Source organism: Mus caroli, unplaced genomic scaffold (assembly GCF_978045245.1).
Source record: "Mus caroli unplaced genomic scaffold, Mus_caroli_1 scaffold_11, whole genome shotgun sequence".
Classification (NCBI taxonomy): domain Eukaryota; kingdom Metazoa; phylum Chordata; class Mammalia; order Rodentia; family Muridae; genus Mus; species Mus caroli.
The window spans coordinates 91264243-91286284 of record NW_028227266.1 but is presented as its reverse complement, the minus strand read 5'-3'; the positions used below and the strand labels follow the sequence as shown (position 1 = coordinate 91286284).

Genomic DNA, 22042 nt, shown 5'->3' with positions numbered 1-22042 from the left:
TCAGGTTCTGAGCTTGGAACTTAATGTGAGGCCTGAAAAAAATCCTAGGGTCACTGCTTTATCCTTAATACTCCCTGTAGATCTAGGGACTTGATTAAATATATGTTTTACTGATTATTATTCTTCGTTGTATTAAATTACTTAATTAAAAAATATGTCAAAGTAAAAATATTTACATTCCTGCAAGTTTTATTATATACTAGTATTAATTCTCCAAATTCTCAATTTAACTTTTTGCTTTGTAAAGTCAGAACTGCTCCACAGATGAGCTTTGTATATTTGCATTTGAAACTGTGTGGATTTCTTGGATAGAAACTATGTCCTCTGTGAATCCAAAGTGCTGGAAGGATCTGAGACTACCTCAGAGCTAGGGCTCAGAACCACCTCCTCATCAAAACTGGGAATTAAGAAGGTATTCTTATTTTTACATTGAGAATTTCATACATGTATAATATGACTATATTCAGTTCCCATCTCCCTCACTAAGGAGGGGATATTTAAGTGTACAGCTTCCAAGCTGTTTCCAGATGTTTCTAGAGACTCCATCCAAAATCCGAATCACAAGACCAGACTTACTATGAGAAAACAAGCACCAAGCATCACCGCCTTCATCTTTACATCGAGGTCTAAAGGGAACTGGATCCCAAAATTGTCTACATCTGTCAGTACCTCCTTCAGAATACCAGACCAGTGCTTGGAAATCCTGCCAACCACGAATTCTTCATCAAGAGATTTGATCTGAATTAGAAACAAAATCAATGAACAAGACGAGGAGCTTAAAAAGTTCTAGAAAAATAACAGTGAATATGGTTTGAATAACAGGAGACAAATACTCCATTCACATTGTGCCCTCATGTGACTAGACATTTGAAAGGTTGCTGCATAAAATATGAATTTGGGGAATTATATATGAAAATTTTAGTGTTTCCCCAGTGTAGGCCAGCTTAAGTTCTGTTACTGTTTCTAAAAATAGAAATAAATTTACACACATCTAGATGCATTCCCATGTACTTGATCTATTTTAACTCATACTAGTATGGAATGTCTTTCTTGAACATATTTAATACACTCCCACATATACCACTTGCTCCAAGCATTATACATACATGCCTTGTAAGATCTTTTCCATTTTCTGTTACCTATATTTTCTTAGAATCGCCCATGAATGTGACTAGATTTGCAAGTCAATGGAGGCAAGGCTTTATGTACATGTAACTGGATTCTACGAGAGGAATTGTTGCGGGAAATATTTAAAAAGATACAGAACTGGCACGTTCCCGCCTTTGTGCCTCTGCCCTGGCAGCCTGGCTGGCCCGGCACTGGCGAGCAATGGCTTTTATCTTATTTTATTTTATGGTTTTTATCTCCTAGATGCTCTGACTCAGAGCTCCAAAATCTCTCCACCCACTGACAGGTCACTACCACGCCAGCCCTGTGCTTCAAATTTCCCCCTGGCCTTTGTGGTGCACAGCTGGCAAACTCAGATGAGCAGCTGTGTGAAGGAAAATGCAACACAAACTTAGTTCAGAAACAATGGTAACTCGGTCTCTGATCACAACAACTTAAACCTAATCTTGTAAGCCTTATTGAAATCTGATTCCTTCAGTGGTGAATCCTTGTGGATCCGCCATGATACCAGGAAACTCTATCAGCTACATCTTACCTCCTGCTACCTCTCTTCCTCTGTCCAACCAGGAAGTCCCGCCTACTAGCCCAGTGATTGGCTCCTTTATTCATTGGGGGATTGGTTTACAAGAATCCTCCTGAGTACTGACTCATTCCTCATTCTAGACAGCCTCTCCCTGGAGAGCAAGCAGCACAAAGCCATTCACAACAAGGAATGAAAAAGCTATGTGGTTCCCGAGGGCAGCAGGCATTGGGACAGAGTAAGCATAGAGACAGGAAGTCATGAGAACAGAGGCAGAATTCTGAAGGCTTATCAGGAAAGGATAGCCCTCTGCTTCAGAGTGGTTTTGCCCTCTCTGGGGAAATATCAGTCTAAGTTTTATCACATATTCGGTGAAGAGAATCAGCAAGTTTAAATGACAAAAATTCTCTTGGCTTTAAAAATTCCTCCAGGAAGCAAACATAGGAACATGTTTTCCAATGAATTAATTCAGTATAAGAATAACCAGGAGATCATGGTGACGCATGATCAGAGGATAAGCACTATACCTGTATTAACTCTTTTTCTTTTAGAAAAGATCCACTTATTCCTATTTCACATACATGGGTGTTCTGTTTGCATGTTGGTCTGTGCAGTGCCTGAGGAGCATTGTACCCTTAAACTGTAAGCCAAAAAATTGCTTCTTCTTTTAATGCTTCTTGAAAGGTATTGGTCTTAGCAATGAGAATAGTCGATAGAGAAACTGTGGCTATTTTTAAGATGACCACACCTTTTTCTCATTTAATAGTGTAAACACTGACCTTGTATTGGACCATAAAGTATTTCTCTGACCATGTTATTTCTTTTTTTAAAATATCTGTACAGAATTCTCCAACGAATACAGCTTTACCTTTGTACAAAATATGTTCTGTTTATAAGGAAAGAAAATCTAATAGACATGGTTGCATCTGTTACCTCAAAATCTATACTTCCTCCAATGTTGCACACACAGATTGGACCAATAATTTTTAGAACGTCCTGTTTCTCCTCATTTTGAACTGTAAACTTTGGCCGACATGGGTGCCAGGTTTGAATAACATAACCGACTGGCACACCAGGAGGAGCTTGGATTTCTATCTATATATGAAAAAAGGACATTGGTAAATATGTTTATCATCATATTATCTATTTGTGGCTTCATTTACTTAGAATGACAACCAGTGCTCCAATCTTCAACACCCTTTAATTAGATCAATGCTATTTCTTCTCTTAATTCATGGAAGTAACTATACCAAAAAAAAAAAAAAAAAAAAAAAAAAAAGGTGAAGTAATGTGCATCAGAGTCTCCAGCTAATGCATAGAAGGGGGAACTTGAACTCTTGATAGCTTCCATGTTTCATTAATATCTCTATTTATAACGACTGTCTAAATTATTAACAAACTTTTCTTTCTTAAAGTTGTTTATCAACAGTAGCTTATCTCTGTGGACAGAAATCTGATCACTGACACATTTTCAACTATTAGTTCTAATACTCTATAAGAAAAGAACTTTGGACACTAGACTCATGGCCCTGCTATTTATTTACTAGGAGACTCAGATGGGATCATTTCTGAGAGTCAAGCTTCATGACCATGTTATACTGCTACTCAACTGCAGTACTTTGTTCATTGAACACACAAACACAGTCTGTTCAGATATTGCTATGCTTTTAGGGTTATACATAGCCTAAAGGGCATGGAAAACCAAGGAATTCTTTAATAAACTCTCTCAAAGTAGTGTAAGCACAATGTTAAACCCCAAATATCTGTTTTCATGTTCTCTCTGTTTGAGAGAGACATTACTTACAGAATGACTGGGGTACACAGGCAGACATGGTCCTAGGCAAGTGAAATCCAGGCAAAGGCTAGCTACCCTATAAAATCTCTATGTCCTAGTGCCTGCTCTGAAAGACACGTTTGCAATAAATAGGCCACCAAGTGATATGGAACAGGCAGTTGGACTTTTGCTGAGGGCAGCTCCATCTGAGGAATGTTTATTACAGATAACACAACTTAACTGTGTTTATTGAAAGAAAGGAAATAAAAAAAAATATATGGGTGGCATTTTTCTCCTTGCCCCTTAGTGGAGTGTCTAAATCAACAGATAAATTATGAGATGAATACATATATTATTCTCCTGACTCTTCTGTTAAGGCATTCTGTTTCTAGAACAGTATTTTAAAACATCCTCAGGCATGTGGCTCCATTAGTTTGGGCCATACCGGTCATGATCATTTTTGACAAGTGATTTGGCCAAAAGGCCTTCCTGTGAACATTAGAAACTGTTGTTTGAGCTGTTACTCATTCATAAAGGAGAGATTACCCAAGAGTATAAGCTTAGTTGTTTATATTCCTTTCTACACAGTTGAATGAAGGCCAAAACATGGCTCATGGATCATTTTCTTTTTTTTACAAAATATCAATAACTCAGCAGAAATTCTTGATAAACTTATATTGAAAACTGTGTTGGCAAGTATTCACAGACCTGCTGGAGGCAGCAGGGGCAGCAACAACAATCACATCGTAGTGGTCTTCGTAGAGTTATGACTTCACGACCTGAGTTATCAAAGATCCTCATGGTGAAAGGTCTAATGGCCCCACAGCAATTGAGTGTTAAGAAATTAAAGTCTTCTGCGGCATAGTAAACCTTCTGTCCCAGTATGTCCTTGATTTTGTATTGGTTAGCAGTTTCAAAACCTAAAATGGCTAAAAGAGAAAACAGAGCTCATAATCAACAGCACATTAAAATCCTCCACAAATCCTAAGGTAGTACAATATCATCTAGATACCCCAAGTTTAGATGATATCCTAAGAAGCACAAGGAAAGGGGAAAAAAAGGTATATAGACAATCAAGTCTAAGAGAAAGAAAGGCAAAGGAAAAGGAGAAGAGGCTAGCAAACTAAGAAAAAACTGAGTACCTCTGGAAGACATGGACAACAAAACCATATATATATATATATGGTTTAACTCAGGAAGGGGACAGCTGCATGGGTTAGAGACAGTAGTGCTAGACATGTGGATAAATAGTCAATTCTCTAGCATCGTTTCCATGTGTTATTGAGAAGCTAAAGAATGGGTAATATTTTACAATTCATGTGAATTACTATAATAAACTAGTTGGGTCGAGATTTTGTTTTATAAACCATATTTTCTTTTGCACTGTATTTGAACAATGGGAAGACTTACTCTCCAAGCACACATGAAAAATGGGAGAGATTGAAAATGGAAGGTGAATCACAACATTGTACTGAGCCCCGGGAACCCTGGAGGAGTGGAGGTGGGCCCTGCACAACAAGGGTGTGTGTGAGACTTGTGTCTGACAACTCAGCACAGATTTCAACCACCTCCTCATAGTGCCTTGTCATGATATCGCAATACCAAACAAACTTTGCCTTACTGGTGTTCCCTTTACCCTAAAAACAGAGAGGTGATAAATGCAGATTATCAGATGTCATCTTACCAAAGCTATTGTCGGGGATCTTCTCTTATTTAGAGACAGAGTCAATACATAGTCACATTTACCCACAGAAAAAGTCCTTCTGAAGTTGTAGCACCGTGGATCCATTTTTTATCTTTCATGAGACTTAGATGACTTAGAAGCAGTCTCTTAATGATTGGCATGGGATCAACACCCACCACAAATATTTTTGCAAGGATTTAAAAAATTACTTTCAAGATTACTTTTTTAATTGAGAGACCATCTATAATTCAAATAGCAGTTCAATTATGTGCCTGAGTCTCTTTTTTTAACCTATAAAGTGAGATCAGCAGGGCTTGCACAGATTCTAGTTTCCTTCAAGTTCTTTGGAAAATTAAAACTAGGAGGATGAAGGAATCTATACAATGGCTAAAGACAGTTCAGTGTTTGCATAATTGCATAGTATGCATGAGACTGGACATTTGAGTCCTGGGCATACAGAAATAAAAATCTGTAGAATTATATCTGTAGCATCTATTTATTTTCCAATAAGATAAAGGTAAAAAAAATGCTGGTCATAAACTCAGGTGCTGAAAATGAATAAAAAATATTTATATTTTTTATTATTTATAACTAAAATACTTCCACTTAAGAAAATACAGAGGGTCGGGAATTTGAAAGGAGGTGTATAGCAATGGGAGAGGTGGAACTAGGGGTAGCCACTAGAAAGTCCCAGATGCCAGGGACTCAAGTGGTTTCCAGGATCCAACAGGGAGAACATTAGCCATTAGCCAAAACAACCTACAAAGGGGAGACAGAACCTGTAGAGACCTTATCCAATGGATAGTCATGGATCCCTGTTGAGGTATGGGGCCACCCTCCCACCTTAAAAATATTAATTCAGAATTCCGCCTGTCAAAAGGAAATGCAAGGACAAAGAGTAGAGCATAGACTAAAGGAAAGGCCATCCAGAAACTGCTCCACCTAGGGATCCATCCCACCTGCAGACACCAACCCAGACACTATTGCTGATGCCAAGTGGTTGCTGACAGGAGCCTAGTATAGCAGTCCTTTGTGAGGTTCTGCCAGAATCTGACCAATACAGATGTGGATGCTTGCAGCCAAACATCAGATGGAGCGTGGGGACTCCAATGGAAAAGTTAGGGCAAGGACTGGAGGAGCTGAAGGGGATTGCAACCCCATAGGAAGAACAACAATATCAATCAACCAGAACTCCCAGGGACTAAACCACCAACCAAAGAGTACACATGGTTCCAGATGGATATGTAGCAGAGGACTGCTTTATCTGGCTTCAGTGGGAGGGGAGCTTCTTGGTCCTGTGGAGGCTTGATGTCTCAGGGGAGGGGAATACTAGGGTAGTGAGGCAGGAGTGAAAGGGTGAGTGGGTTGGGGAGCACCCTCATAGAAGCAGAGGGGAGGGAGGATGGGATAAGGAGTTTGCAGAGGGGAAACTGGGAAGAGGAATAACATTTGAAATGTAAATAAATAAAATAGCCAATAAAAAAGAAAAAAATAAGTTCAGAAGTGCACCATATAATGCATGTTCTAATATTTTTCAAATGGAAAAGAACTTTCTAAAGAGATGAGTATGAATTTAAAAAACATATTCTAGATATCAAATAAGTTTTTATCATGTTCAGATCAAGAGCCAATGCTATAATTCGTACATCCTCCTATGGTCTGCCTCCCATGGCAGTTAGCATGATGCTCTGGGAGCTTCTTCAGGTCCTGTTTGCACCTGTAGACATTGGACCTAGGGTGAGATCTGTAGGCACCTGGCCTATATTCTACTCAGCAACTCCAATACAACAGGGTTCCATGCTTAGCTGGGAAGTGCTGCGGAGTCCTATAAAGTCTAGATTCCATGGTGAGGACATTATCAGAGATTTTTACAGAGAATTCCATCTCAGTTCCAAAGAATCATTCACTGCAACCTGAACCACTGCCTGAGATTCTGTGGAAGTCTCACACTGCTCATAGCTTGGGAGAAAGCAACTAAGAAACCTGGTAGGATGTGGTAAAACATCCAGTGAATTTGCAGATATGGGAAGAAAGTTAAGTTTTAGGTACTATCTTTCAAATTGGTGTCTATGACGGGGACAGCTGGCCATCATAATATTTACTAAGAGGTCCCTAAGTGGAAGAAATAAAATATCCATATAAAACAACTTGTTTAAAGACTATGAGGAAATACATTGTAAGAGATCAAGTTTTCCATCCTGCATCATCCAGAACGCAGTATTTGTGGTGTTCATCATGTCTTTACTCTCCTTGGCTTTCTAGAAATATGATGGATACGGCAAATACCCACCTTCCACAAACTCAAACTGCTGTTGAATCATAATATGATCTATCTGTCACAGTGAAAAGAAAATTAAGAATTTCAGATATTTCACTCAACCAAATTGGGAATTCATAATTTTCATTATTTAATATGATTTATATATAGTTACCAGTGTTTATCAGTATCAGATTCTCATAATTGTTTGTTGAATAAAATCATATTAAGAGCAGGAAGGGGGAGGGTATAGGGGCCTTTGGGAATAGCATTTGAAATGTAAATGAAGAAAATATCTAATAAGAAAAGAAAAAAGAAAAGAAAAAGAAAAAATCATTAACAGCTTTTTTCATTTAAAATATATCTACTGAATGAATTTACTGTAAATGTGGGGAAATGAGGTCAGTTTGGCCTAATCTTAGATATCTATAGAGAATAGAAAGCAAAGCTCTTGCTATATGATTTTTAAGAAATGTGAAAACATTTTTATTCATTTAAAGAGGCTTTTTGTGTGACTGAAAAATGATTCTTTTTTGTTTTTTTTTTTTGTTTTTTTCGAGACAGGGTTTCTCTGTAGAGCTCTGGCTGTCCTGGAACTCACTTTGTAGACCAGGCTGGCCTCGAACTCAGAAATCCGCCTGCCTCTGCCTCCCGAGTGCTGGGATTAAAGGCGTGCGCCACCACGCCCGGCTGAAAAATGATTCTTGATGTCACTGTTTGTGGTAACTGAGGACTTCTATGCATCTCATGATTTCTGGGCTTTTACTGTGGTAGTTTTTGCTGGTTTTGTTTTTGTTTTTATTTTGTTTTGTTTTTGAGAGAAGTTTCCCTTATATAACCCATGAGAGCATTACACTTATGGTTCCCCTGACTTGGCCTTCCTTATAGAGCTGACTACAGAGGCATGAGTTATTATTCCTGACCTTGACTGTTAAAAGATGTTTCAGGGTATTTTTCAGAAATATAAACAAGTATATATTCATAAGATAATTCATTTACTGAACTCCAAATGGTCTTTTGGGAAAACACCAAAGTATAGAGTCTTATTATGCCTATCTGATTTATGAAACAAAAGAAATATCAACTTAACAGTCCTATGTTAAACTACATGCAGTACTACTACAAAACCCAGATTTTTTTCTCTTACTATTGGCATTCAAAGCATTGTATTTGTCTAATAATAAAAGCAGTATGAATGAAAATATTTATAATAATTATAAGTAAATAGTAGATCATGTTACATAGGGAATATGGATTTTTTTTCAGTACCACTTACTGAACCTGATATCTAAGATTAACTAAATGTTTATTTGAATTACCAATTCATATATCCATTTATTCCTTATTGTGATTAAGGAGCATAGGATGCAGAATTAAGATATGAGGTTTAAGAAGGCAAGTCTTATGATATGTAATAAGTCTTAGGCTCTTGACTCTAAGATCACGTTTATGTACCATAGTTTTCTGTTATGTAAATGGTTATAATCATAGTAATTAGACATCATGAAGTTTCTATAAGGAATAGCTAACCCTTATAAACATCTAGTGTGTATACGTGTCCCCTCTTTCTCCACATCCACATCAAATTTTGTTGTCAATTGTCTTCTTTATGACTTTGTTATGACTCAGAGTGTGCTAGAATATCAAAAAGTATTTTAATCTACATTTCATACCTAAGGATAGTGAACACTTTTTAAAGGGTGTTTCCTATTCACATGTATTTCTTCCCTTTGAAAAATCTGTTCTATATATCTGCATATGGGAGATATGTTGAGTTCTCTGTTTTCTTGATGTTTAGGTTTTCTTTGAGTCCTTTCTATTCTCCAATCATCTGTTAGGTGTGTAGGTAGCAAAGATTGTATTTTCTTCCATGGGCTGCCTCTTCTCTCATTTAACAGTCTGAGTTAAGAAGATTTAGTTTCATAAGAGACTGTTGGTTGATTGGCAGTCTTACTTTCTGTGCTACTGGAGTCCTATTTAGAAAGTACCATGTCCGTATGTGGAAGTGTATTCATGACATTCCCCTTGAGCACTTGTAGAACAACAGGTCTTACAATTCCTGATTCACACTCTGAGCAGAATTTTCAATTACTGCAGGCACACTCAAAATCATTCTGGAAATTTTGCAAAAGAATGAACATAAAACTTCCATATGTCCCAGCTATGTCACTTATGGACGTATACTCAAAGGGCTTTCCATTTCTTACTGCAGAGATGTCTACACACATATGGTCATTGATGCTCTATTCAAAATAGCTAAGAAATGGAATCAGCCTGGATGTCAATGATCTCATGGCTGGACAATGAAAATGCAGAGGAATTTTATCTTGTAAAGAATAAAATTTGAAGGTGAATTGATGTAACTGGAAAATATTATAGCAAGTGTAGTAAGCTCCAACTTGGAAAATCAAACACCGTATGTTCTCTCCCATATGCAGATAAGTTTGAATCTTTAAATGTGTTTATTTAAATTGTAATGTCTGTAGAAACTCGAAAGGAAAAAAAAAGGTATGAAAGGGTTGTGGGTAGTGAAAAGCCCTTACAGAAACTGAGAAAATAGCATAGGTGCATGAAAACTGAGGGAGTTCTGAGAGTTGCAAGTTTTAAACAAGGGGTAAATGATTAGGGAGAACAGGAGATACAGAGAGAGGATTAACAAAAATGAAGGGTATATGAAAAATGCATGTCAAAACTTAAAATGTCAGAATGGGTGTACCATGCATGAGTGGATAATGCCTATACCAGAAGCCATGTGCTATCAGATTAAAATCCAAACAACAGATGTGGAACATCTCCTGAGGAATTACTGACCAAGAAAGTTCCAGAGGCTCCTTAAACTATACTGATTTTGGCCATTGCCATTGATTTCCCACCAAAAGTAGATGATAAGTCTCTTGCTGAAACCCCTACACCCTTTGGTTATAGAATTCAAGGAAATCATACTTCAAATGAGCTGGAAGCTTCCTTCTTGCTGCTGGTTTTCAGTTTGTGAGCTTCAAGCCTTGCATACTATTTATACTATATAATGCCAACTTATCAGCCAAGATGCCCCTACTACTGAAATTGTGGCACAACTCTTATGCAGGTAAACAACTGATTTCTTATCTGAGGTCTAACATGAGGAAATTCACATCTTGAATTGGGGAAAACTAGTCAAAGCCACATGTTTGCGAAAGTCAAAGGAACTGGGGATGTACCAAGTGCTTTCATTTTACTAAATGGACATACCATCAAACTGCTTCCAAAATGTTTATATACATAGACTAGTGCTACACTCAGTCTAGATTAAAGACGCTTACTTCTCTTTGCAGTAATTCTTGAATTAATGCAGGATCCATCACTGGCCAAGATGCTGAGAACAAGTGTTTGGTTCATCTTAAATGCAATGCCCATCTCTCCCACTCCAAGGCTCAGGGAACATCAGAGAAGATGGGGCAGAAAGAATGAGCCAGAAGATGAGGCCTATAAAGTTATTTCTTACAGGTATAAACTCATAGCAGCTGTGTTTCCCTGCATAGGGTCTACACCAACCTGAGCTTGCAAACTTTTAGTCACGGACAATAAAGAGGCTTACAGTGCTCAGCACCCACCCCCAGGACTATTAGTCTTTGACTGCTAGGAGCAAAAGTGTCAATGTCTTTAGTGATTCAGCCAGTAGTGTCTTACCTACACACCTGTGGATAGTGCAACACTCATGTCCCAGGATAGTCATGTTTACATTCAGTGGTTTTAAAACAATCAACCAACACACACATGCACACACACACACACACACACACTCAAAGAAAGGAAAATGGGATGATATCTTAGATGGTAGGAAATACTTGTGGGGGTAGGAATGGGTCAAGAGAAGGTAGGTGGATTAATAATGTGGCCAGAAATGTTTGTGGAATTTTGTTATTATTCAATAATAAATTAATGAAGAATATATTATATATTGTGTTTATAACAAATCTTAGAAACTTGTGCTAAATATATACCATTGTTTGACCATTATCATAAATTACTTCCATGGTAATAGAAAATACAATTTCCTAAGACATTCAAACTTTACTTTGAAACTAAAACAAATACACAAGAATCAGAGTGATTAATTTTAGAATACATATCCATGCTTTGTGGATCAAGTAATAATCTCAACACTTGGGATATTTCCAAGTAAATAGATTCTGAGGAATTCCAGTTAGCCTGTGGCACCTAAAGTACCCTTTATTTTAAAAAAAAAAAAAGTTTACTTGTCTGTCTCTAACTTGCATGAATGAACTGTAGTGGAAGTGTGGTATTGTTTACGTACTTTTTATTTATTTGAACTTACCTGAAGTAAATATTCCAATCCAGGTGGCACTCCATATGAGGTGGTGTTGATAGCCATGGGAGTCACACAGTAAGTCCACCAGGCTGGTTAGATTCTAGTTGACTTTGGATAATAAAGAAGGCTGGGCCTGCATCTGCACAGATGGGTGCAGGGACTGAGCAGCTTGCCTGAGGTCCTGAGGAATCGGAATGTCCAGATGTTCCCCAAACAGGAGGAAGCCAAATAGTTTGTTACTGCACAGAAAAAAATTGAACAGCCAGGTTTTGGAATTACTCTACCTATATAAGTTGACATTTCAATTCTTGCATCTATGAACTTTAATGTGTGATTGTTATTTTTTTTTAGAGCTATATCAATGAAGTATATGGGATTTAAGATCTACTCTCTTTGAGGGTGCTGGCTGTAAACAAACTCTTTTTTGGGTGGTGGCAGACAACTTTTTCCTTTGGCTCTGTGGCAATTTTCCCCAAATTGAAATATTCTCCCTCTTTTCCTTCTTTCCTTTCTTTTCTTTCTTTCCTTTCTTTCCTTCCTTCCTTCCTTCCTTCCTTCCTTTTTCTTTCTTTCTTTCTTTCTTTCTTTCTTTCTTTCTTTCTTTCTGTCTGTCTGTCTGTCTGTCTGTCTGTCTGTCTGTCTGTCTTTCTTTCTTTCTTTCTTTCTTTTTGTTTGTTTTTGTTTTTTTCAAGACAGGGTTTCTCTGTGTAGCCCTGGCTGTCCTGGAACTCACTCTGTAGACCAGGCTGGCCTTGAAATCAGAAATATGCCTGCCTCTGCCTTCCAAGTACTGGGATTAAAGGCGTGAGCCACCACTGCCGGGCTGAAATATTCTCATCTGGAGGAAAAAGGGAAACTCATAGACTCTAGAATTAAACAAATCCCACTTATGAGAGAAAACTGAACTGTACAAGATTGAAAAGGCCCCTTCTGAAGATTATAGGAGCAGTTATCAATTGCTGTGGAAAGGAGACATTCCTGACATTTGAGCTGTCTCCAAGTTGTGCTGAAAGCTGTAGGAATGAACCTTTTGCGAATTACAAACCAACCAGGATGTGATAAGCTTTTCCATGATGCAGCTGCCTAAGAGACGTCCATGCTCCTGTATGTAACCTTTTGCCCACAGTCCTGTAAAAATCCTCAAAATGGACTTTGGTACGGGTGGTACTTTGATATGTTAGTGGTGCCCTATCTTGAGTGAGAAGACATCTGTTCATGTCTCCTTGGAAAAAAAATAACACAAAACCCTTACCATTCACACTTTATATGTGTAATTTGAGAGACAAAGATCACAGATGACTCACGTGATTTTTATGAAGGTTTTGGCATGAGTTCATGGAAAAGAGTGTTAATGAGAAAACCAAAGCAAAGATTAAGAACTACTATTTCTAGGACCAAATCACTTGGAGTTCTGAACAATAACTTGCCCTTTATGTATAGAAGACATGATTGTCTTCCACTATATGGATACTTGTCAAGGGCTGGAGTCATTTGTCTATTTTCTACAGCTTATGAGATGGGTAGCACTGGCCTGTGATGGAGAGAAGCCAGGAATGCCACTACAATTCCCAAGTTCCCAGATCATGTGAAAATAAAGAATTCTCTATTTCAAATATTGTACGTATGTGTGTGTATGTATGTATACATATATATGCAGTACTATGTATGGCTGCAATAAAGCTTTACAAGCTTAATTTTATAGTTCATATAAGAGCAGTTCTAGGCTCCATAATATGTCAGCACTGATATTTACAAGGAACCTAATATTCAGAATAGGTAGTGAGTATAAGTAGAACCCAATGAAGGAAATCCACATGTCATTAAAAGTAAGGCTTAGCAAACAGAAAATACACTAATGCCTCATAAACACAGGTTTTATAGTCAACTCCTTCTAAGTAAGTGAATATTTATAGATGATCTATAATCCAATTGTATCTGGTGTACAGTGAAGAGAAACAGTTATGAAGAAGATAATTTGCACTTAAGCACCTTACAGTTAACTTCCAGGAAAAAGAGAATGTTTCTAAAATAAAGTTCTCAGACTCAAGGCACCTATTTTCAATAGATAGGGATTAAATGAGGATGCTAATTCCAGGAAAAGAGGAGCTTTGTGAGGTTCTGTAGCAAGAAATGGTGGAGAAGGAACAGTAAAGAGAGGAGAACTCCTGATCTGGGAGGTGAATTTAGTATACCTGCCAAGAGACATGTCCAAAAAAGTTAGGATGCTCTGTCAGTAGCACAACAGGATGCAGTTTACCTCCAGAAGCCCCATGTAAGGAGCTCTCACTTTAACTTTGCTTGGCAGGCAAGGTGTGGACCTGGGGAGTATGGTGAGTTCACGACACCATTTATATAAACAATGCGGAACAGTCAAATTCCCAATATATAAAAAAAGAGAGAGAGATTGAAATGATATCCTTTAAAAAGTGTAACATATATGCACAAGAAGGAGCAAGTGGACAATAGATTTGATACTATAGGGAGGAAAAGAAAGCAGAACAAAGGAAAAAACTGTACTAAACTGTTGTGTGAAATATATAAAAAACAATACACCCATGCTAATGCCAGATAATATCTAGCATTGCGGTTTCCCCGCCACCAGAGTCTCCATGTAGTTGTTCTCTTGTGGCAGATCCTGTTCAGATTCCCAGCCATCCACCCTCTGTGGTTAGCTATCACAAATCCCCATAACCCGGTAAAGTCAAAACTCTAGAGGCTTGTAATTTATCATTCAAATTTATATTGCTAAATTCTCAACCCACAAAATGCCCTCTCAATGAACTCAAAACTCAATTCATATAAACACAAGCTATACACCTAGATGAAGCAGACACACCCTACTTACTATGTAATCATCTATCTAAGAAATTCCCAATACTTATGGCTCCCAGGACTGTGTTGTTCTGGATCCTCTTCCTCTCCTATGGGTTCCATCTTGTCTCCTCCTCGCCTTCTCCTCCTCTGTAGCTCTGTCACTCTGTACTTGTCTCTAAAACTCTCAGCTCAGCTTATTTTTCCACTGCCCAATCACAGGCTCTAGCCTTATCTTTCACCTGCCTTCACCTGCTTACAGACAGTCATCTACACTAAACTGCAGCTGAGAAGGTTCTGGAGAGGATCTGACATTAGATCTAAAGCTGCATGATCACAGTCCGGGCTCATCTTCCATCTAGTCTATCCTTGATGCTTGATCATCATGCACTTGCTGTTTATCAGAAACACTTTGGAAGCTGTGGACCAGTACATGATGCTGACGCATTTTTCTGAGAACCTTTGTGGAGTAGATTCAATGGGGCAGAAATTCAAGAAGGAACACCATGAACCTAAGACCCCAACTGGTAGCCAAGCAAAAACCTAACTACAGCCTTCACTATCCACACATCTAAAGAAAGCTGCTTGGCCCAGTTCTCAGCATTGGTATTTGTTAGAGTTCTGAGATTTTGGTTTCATTAAAAAATATATAGAAATAATATAAGAATATATTTTCACTTTAATCCCAGTCGTGGGGCCACGGGGCTGCTACAGACTATCTGAAGCGACTGACTACGACTCGCCTCGTGCTCTAGCAAAGGCGTAGTCTTGCCACCGGAAGATGGTTTCTGCAATTGTGTGACGTTTGGGATTCTGGGAACTTCTCAGAGAGTACAAAAATGTTGGAGCTTTGATCGGCATCGTGGATGGTTGTTGGTTATTCGTGTGGATTGGCTGAGGTTTGTTAGTAGTCATCCTCAAAGAAGAAACAACGGGAAAGAGATTAGATTCAGGGATCTCCATCTCTCTCTCCTCTCTCCTTTCTCTTCTATCGAATGATCCAGGATGATATACCAGGGCATAAAGGGTAGAAAAAGAAGAGCCCACAACTTAGCAAAGACCAGCTTCAGGTGTTAGTCTCCTGGGGTGGTCTAACAGGACAGCAAGTATGTGCTCCAAGCATAGGACTGATTGTGTCTGGAATTCGAGCATCTTGTCTGTTCAACTGGAGCAGGCAATTTGAGGTCTGACATGGTTGTTAACTGGATCTGTCTAACAGAACACCTGCCTCAAATACTCATAATGTTTACATGTTCTGTGCTCAGGAACTATTCTCCTTTGCATAGAAATCTCCAGAAGAAAACTGAATGGATTCCAAACAGTGCTCATTTGTTCATGCTTCCTTGCTTGCTTCCTATTTTTTAACCTGGAAACCCTAAGCTGCAGGTTAATGAGGAAGAGTACCTTTTGGCAAAACAACTACAGGATAAATTTCAGTTTTGATTTTGTAGCAGGGATTAGGTCCTAATGCTCAAAGCTAAGCAACAGGGAATGCTAAGCACACAGAGTTGTCTGTTTACCAAAAAGATATATAGCATATTTTCTTTCCAGAAACCTGGAGATGGTTATAGTTAATAGCCTGGACACCTGTGCTATGTGAAGAGGCAGAACACACCTGACTCTCCTGGGCTATTATGTTTATTTCAGACCTTTCCTCCATAGACCTTTATCTTGAACACTGTTTCTCAGTCAATACACCCAGTTTATGGGTGAGGTACTTTACAATAGTCTAGGTGACCTCTGTGCTATCTGTAGATCCAGGCTTTACCTGACTCCCACAGACCTTAGTTTATCTCAGTCACTCTCCCTAGATCCTTATCTTGAGCATTCTAGGTAAACAGACCTCATCCTTTACAGAGGAGGCAATTGGTCCTCTGAACAATTTCATTGTATCACATCTTAAGCTTTGATGAACACAAAGCATTGAGTTAATCATCATCAGGAAACTTTTTTCCAAAATTGTCCTATGCTTAAATATGCCTAAAATAAACTACATCAGATACTAGAAGTTTTTTTTTGATTCTATAATACTTTAATATTAATATAATGTATGGTTTTTGATAAGTACTTTCAGAGATGCCTTCGTTGTCCACAACAACTCTGGCCTTACGCCTGATACGTTTAATCATAATTATGAAGGTACCAGGTTTCCTGTATCTAATATTTATATGTTCGAAAGTTTACATTTTCATTTCACTTATATATAAGCCATGTATGCTCACTTTTTCCTAGTTCTTGAAGCTGTGGTGTGTTTATCCTCATTATAAAATTTCTGTGACACTTAAAGTTAACAAAACCATATTGATGACACTTTAAGGGCAAAGCAGAACTGGACAGTCCTTCAGTGTCATCACCACCACTGAACTCTGCTCTGTCATTGCTATCTGGATAACACTGACATTGAGTTACAAGTTTAAAGACACAAGAGTTTAAAAACTTGATTTGCACAAAAGAAATAAAAAAATTATATACAATACATTGGTTTTTAAAAATGCAAAATTAACATCTATCACTTCTGTCATGCCAACAACTTGACATATATACACATGCAGAAAACATTCCAACTCGGTCATCAGAACTATGATGAACAAATTGCTGCTATGTTTTCACACTGACAGAAGGCATATTCAAAATATTCCATATACTAAATACTGCAATACTCTTTGCACATATAAATGCTGGTTATAATAGTTTTTGCTTTGATTAAAATTAATGTTTTAATCAAGCTAACATTAAGTTCACTAAAATTCTCAAGAGTTCAGGAATCTAGGACCTTACAATAAAGAAACCCAAAATGTATAACTATAACAAGCAAGTTTTAACCGGCACTGGCGACTGAGTCGTGTTGGACTGGATTTCCTTCTTGTCTAACACTGATCATTACTCTGCTGGCAGTGGCATTTGTAGAGACACCACGCACACACACACGCACATGCACACACACACACTTTGTGTTTTATAATAAAGTGGAGGCGTGCTCTGCCAAGGTGTCTGGATGAACAATCAAGCCATGTGACAGGCTTAATATAGAAGGAAGTTTATTTGGGACTTGGAGGACTGTGTAGAGACAGAGAGGGGAGGAAAGAGAAGAACACACACATACACACAATTTTCTTATAGTTTACATTATTAGAGCATATATATAATTAAAATTCATGTGGCTGCACAAGGTTAAAGTATATGCTATACATGAAAAACAGTCTTTATGAAAGCTGTCACTATATACAATAACTTGGTCAGTGAATGGAAACTTTAATACAAAGGATATAAGCTCTGGCGCCAACTGACCTTTAGCTTGCTTCTCAGAGGAAATGGGCATATAGAGTAGACAAAGATACAGATACCAGTAATGACCACGTGATAGAATATGGTAAGGCTATCATTAATTCTGACTTGTTTTGTTAGGGGTATGTGTGTATATGCTTTCTATTTTTTTCTCTTTACCTCTTAGCTTATAACCTATAATGCATGTATCACAGTGTTGAAGCACTTTTATTGGAGGTCATAGTACTTAGGTCATTGCATATCAAGTAGAGTATGAATCACTGAAGGACTTTACACACTTGGAGAGAAGGGTCAGTGTCCTCAGATAGCTACTTTATCAGTGTTCTAGTTGTCTTTCAGTCACTGGGATTAAGTAACATGATGAAAGAATGGGAAAGAAAGAGTCTACGTACACCGTATGTTATGATCATAGCCCATTATGGATGGTAGACAAAGCAAAATCTCAAGCAGGAACCATCAAAGAAAGTTGCCTATTGGCTTGTTTGTTTCTGGCTTGCTCAACTAGCTATCTTTCTTATATAGACCAGGCATACTTACCAATGGATGGTACCAAGCATAGTGGATTAGGACCCCTGAATCAATTAGCAATTTAAGGGATATCCCTAGCAAAGCTCACATGTCAACTTGATGAAAGCAGTTCCTCAATAGAGGTTTTCTCTGCATGTGTAACAAGCATGTTCAAGTTGACAAAATCTTGCTAGCATGATTAACCCCTTATAAACTTGACACACAAAGGCATCACTGTTCAACCTTGTTTCCTCTCAATATCTCATGTCAATATCACAATAGAAAGCACAGTACTTTGGGACTTACTCAAGACCTATGGGCTCTAAATGGCTTGGATAGCTCCACCATGACTATTCTGACATCTGCAGTGCCCAGCTTGCCTGGCAGGCTCTAATTTGCACCGTTACAACATGCCTCTCTTTTTTGATCCATGTTCTATAGTATCCAATATGGTAGTGTCTTCACTACAACTGAGAATGCATCTTTACCAATGACCTCTCAGGCTCTAATGGTACCAAGCCTCATTTTTTTCTTAATGACTCCTTCATGCCTTCAAAACCAAAGCCATAATGGAGATGTATGCACTGTCAGATTCAATCTGAGCTTAAGATGTATCCTTAGGTCCCTCAGTGAACCACAGATTCTGTGCTCTGACTCATCCTGAGGAACTAATCCACAGATTTCACCTCAATGATACTGGACTTTTAATAGTCACAGGTAATCCTTTAACTCCAAATAAGCAATATAAGTTGCCTCCGTAAAGCAATGGTTTCACTTCAATTGTGCTGGTCATTGGTTAATCATAGTCAATTATTTATTAGCTTACCAGAAGCCACAGATTCTTATTTCAAGTTATTACAAGAACAGTTTTCCTCTGAAACTTCATAATCTAGGTCCGTATCATTAGCAGTGATATCAGCACTGTCTTCCAAGTTCCAACAATAGCTCACCAGGCTCTGAACTCTCAGTGGTTTTTCCAGTGCAAAGCTCCAAACATTCCAAAGCATTGCTGAAAGGACCCAGATATAGCTGTCTCTTGTGAGACTATGCCAGGGCCTAGCAAACACAGAAGTGGATGCTCACAGTCAGCTATGGAATGGATCAAAGGGCCCCCAATGGAGGAGCTAGAGATAGCACCCAAGGAACTAAAGGGAACTGCAACCCTATAGGTGGAACAACAATATGAACTAACCAGTACCCCGGAGCTCTTGTCTCTAGCTGCATATGTATGAAAAGATGGCCTAGTCGTCCATCACTGGAAAGAGAGGCCCATTGGACTTGCAAACTTTATATGCCCCAGTACAGGGGAACGCCAGGGCCAAAAAGGGGGAGTGGATGGATAAGGGAGTGGGGGGGTATGGGGGACTTTTGATATAGCATTGGAAATGTAAATGAGCTAAATACCTAATAAAAAAATGGAAAAAAAAAAAGCCTGGTCAGGATCATCAGGGCAAAATGCTAGGCTCTAGTAGCAATTCCCATCCTGGCTTACTTTCTGCTGCCTCAGTTTAAAAAAAAAATGATTAGGAAAAACCTGTGGAAGAAAGGGTTTGGTTGTTTATTCTACCCTGCTACTTTTCTTGGGTTAACACTAGTGTTCTGCTCTCATGTTCCTGCCTCTCAGGCCTTTAGACCCAAACTGGGCTGTGTGTCACCGGTTCTCCTGATTCTCAGATTGGATTACAAAATATGATAGTTTTGATTTATACTTTAGAATTGAGTTTCACTCTCAGTCTTTTGTTTAAGAGCAATTTGCAACTTTATGTTTTTTTTAATTACATATATTTATTTTTAGTGTAGAGTGTGTGTGCATTGCACGAGTGTTTGAGTATACACATGTGTGTGTACATGTGCATTTCATGTGCATGTGGGAACATGTGCAAATACAAAGGGGCAAATGTGAATTTCAGAGGAGAGCTTTTGAAAAATCAGTTCTCTCCCGTTAGTGTGTGTGTCCTAGGGATCAAACCTAGGTCCTTAGACTTGGTGCCACAAAACCTACAAGCTGAACCATCTCACCAGTCAAACCTCATATCACTAGCTACATATTTCCTGTTGCTCTTTTTCTCTAGAGGCCTCTGATTAATTTAATGGATCTATTCCAAGAAATAGCATCAGATAGTTGTAGAAATGATAAGACAGTATTCTAGCTGAATTAAACATGACCAGACAATTGCTTCCCCATTCTTATAAATTTTTTTAAAAAATACCAAAAAGACACAGAAGAGAAAAGCACTTATACTTTACTAAAAAATAAAAAAATTAAAAAGAAAATGAATGGGATTAGCTGGGGCCAGCTCGCTAATGGTGGGCATGTGCGGCTAGTGCACAGAGAGGCCGGAGCTGCGTGCTGTGTGGCGGCGCCATGCCATTGAACATGGACCAGCTCAAACACCAGGTCATGATCAACTAGTTCATGCTGATAACAGGCTAAGCAGCCGACCAGGCAAAGCAACTGCTGCAAGCAGCTCAGTGGCAGTTCGAGACTGCCCTCGGCGCCCTTTTCCAGGAGACCAACATCCCCTACAGCCGCCACCACCAGATGATGTTCACTCTGTCCAACACCCCTGCCACGCCCCCCAACTTCCCTGATGTTCTCACCATGTTTTCCTATCCTAAGACCTCTGAAAGCATCTATGGTGGTGGCAGCAGTTGCAGCCCAATGGCCACTTTGGTCAGGTCACCCCCACTGCACTTCTCCCATGCCACTGGCAGCTTTGCAACACCCAGCTGGCCAACTGCAGCCTCGCCTCCAGGAGGCCCACAGCACCACCAGCCGCAGCCGCCCCTGTGGACACGGGCACCCCCTTCCCCAACTTCAGACTGGCCTCCCCTGGCTCTCCAACGGGTCACCTCAGAAACAAGGGCCCACCCTGCCATTGAGGCAGAGAGATGAGAGAGGAGGTCAGAAACCCGTGGGGTGGGGGAGAGGATGTCTCCGTGAGCCCTTCACCCCTCCTTTGTCTGCACCCCTATACCCCAGACCCCTGGAGAGGAGAGACTGGACTCTAGCCAGGCAGTCTTGTGCCAGCACTGGCAGCACAGGCTCCCCCAGCTGGCATGGATCTGACTCAGAGTGGCTTGGGTGCTTAATGGGCAGCACCTTGGAGACCAAGCAGCCATCCCAATGAAGACTTAACCTGCTGGGCCCCACCACCTGGTGTGTTTCAGAGAATCACTTGGTGGCAGACACATGGCTGACTCCTGTCTTTGGGCCAATAGGCCTAGACCCCTACCCTTGGGAATGGAGAGCCTTCTCCGCATGTGTGCGTGCAGCTGTGTTTTATTTATTTATATGTATGTTGCTCTTCAAAAGCAACCTAGTTTATGGGGCAGTTGGACTTTGCATGTTAGAGTGACCCCAAGCCCCTTGGTCCACCCCGCCATTGTCCAAAGGGCCCTGCCTCACTCCACCTCCTTATCTGCTGGCATTGCTGTTTCCTGTAAAGGATTATGGGAAAGTCCAGGACTCTTCTACCCAGCCCCTGCCTGCAAGGGTTCACTGCATGCCCCTTCCCCAAACCCAGGATTACCTGGTCTCCATTTCCTACCCCTCTTTTGACAAAACAGAAAATTACAAACCACACACACACACACACACAGACACATACACACACAGAACATGGACAAAGCTATGTTAAGGAATTCATGCTATATAACTTACCATAAGAATAATAACTAATACAATTTTACATCCCAACTTGTTTAGCATATGCTTTTTCACAACAGTTAAGTGCAATTCTAGGAGAAAGAACCATCACACCCCA

The 22042-nt window shown here is 39.3% G+C and overlaps 1 protein-coding gene and 1 pseudogene across 2 annotated transcripts in view; one reads left to right on the top strand and one right to left on the bottom strand.

Annotated features, from left to right (window-relative positions):
• The window catches only part of Plscr2 (phospholipid scramblase 2), a 55359-nt gene that overhangs the window by 2410 nt on the left and 30907 nt on the right, over positions 1–22042 (bottom strand). For both annotated transcript variants that reach the window (XM_021172387.2, XM_085828281.1), the window contains exons 2-6: positions 11679–11911; positions 7397–7439; positions 4131–4351; positions 2582–2743; positions 577–738 (exon numbers count right to left, since the gene is read on the bottom strand). In XM_021172387.2, coding sequence (XP_021028046.1) covers positions 577–738; positions 2582–2743; positions 4131–4351; positions 7397–7439; positions 11679–11735 — 645 coding nt within the window. In that variant the 5' untranslated portion in view covers positions 11736–11911. The remainder of the gene's footprint in view (positions 1–576; positions 739–2581; positions 2744–4130; positions 4352–7396; positions 7440–11678; positions 11912–22042) is intronic.
• Positions 20641–21171, top strand: LOC110301754 (UBA-like domain-containing protein 1 pseudogene; annotated as a pseudogene).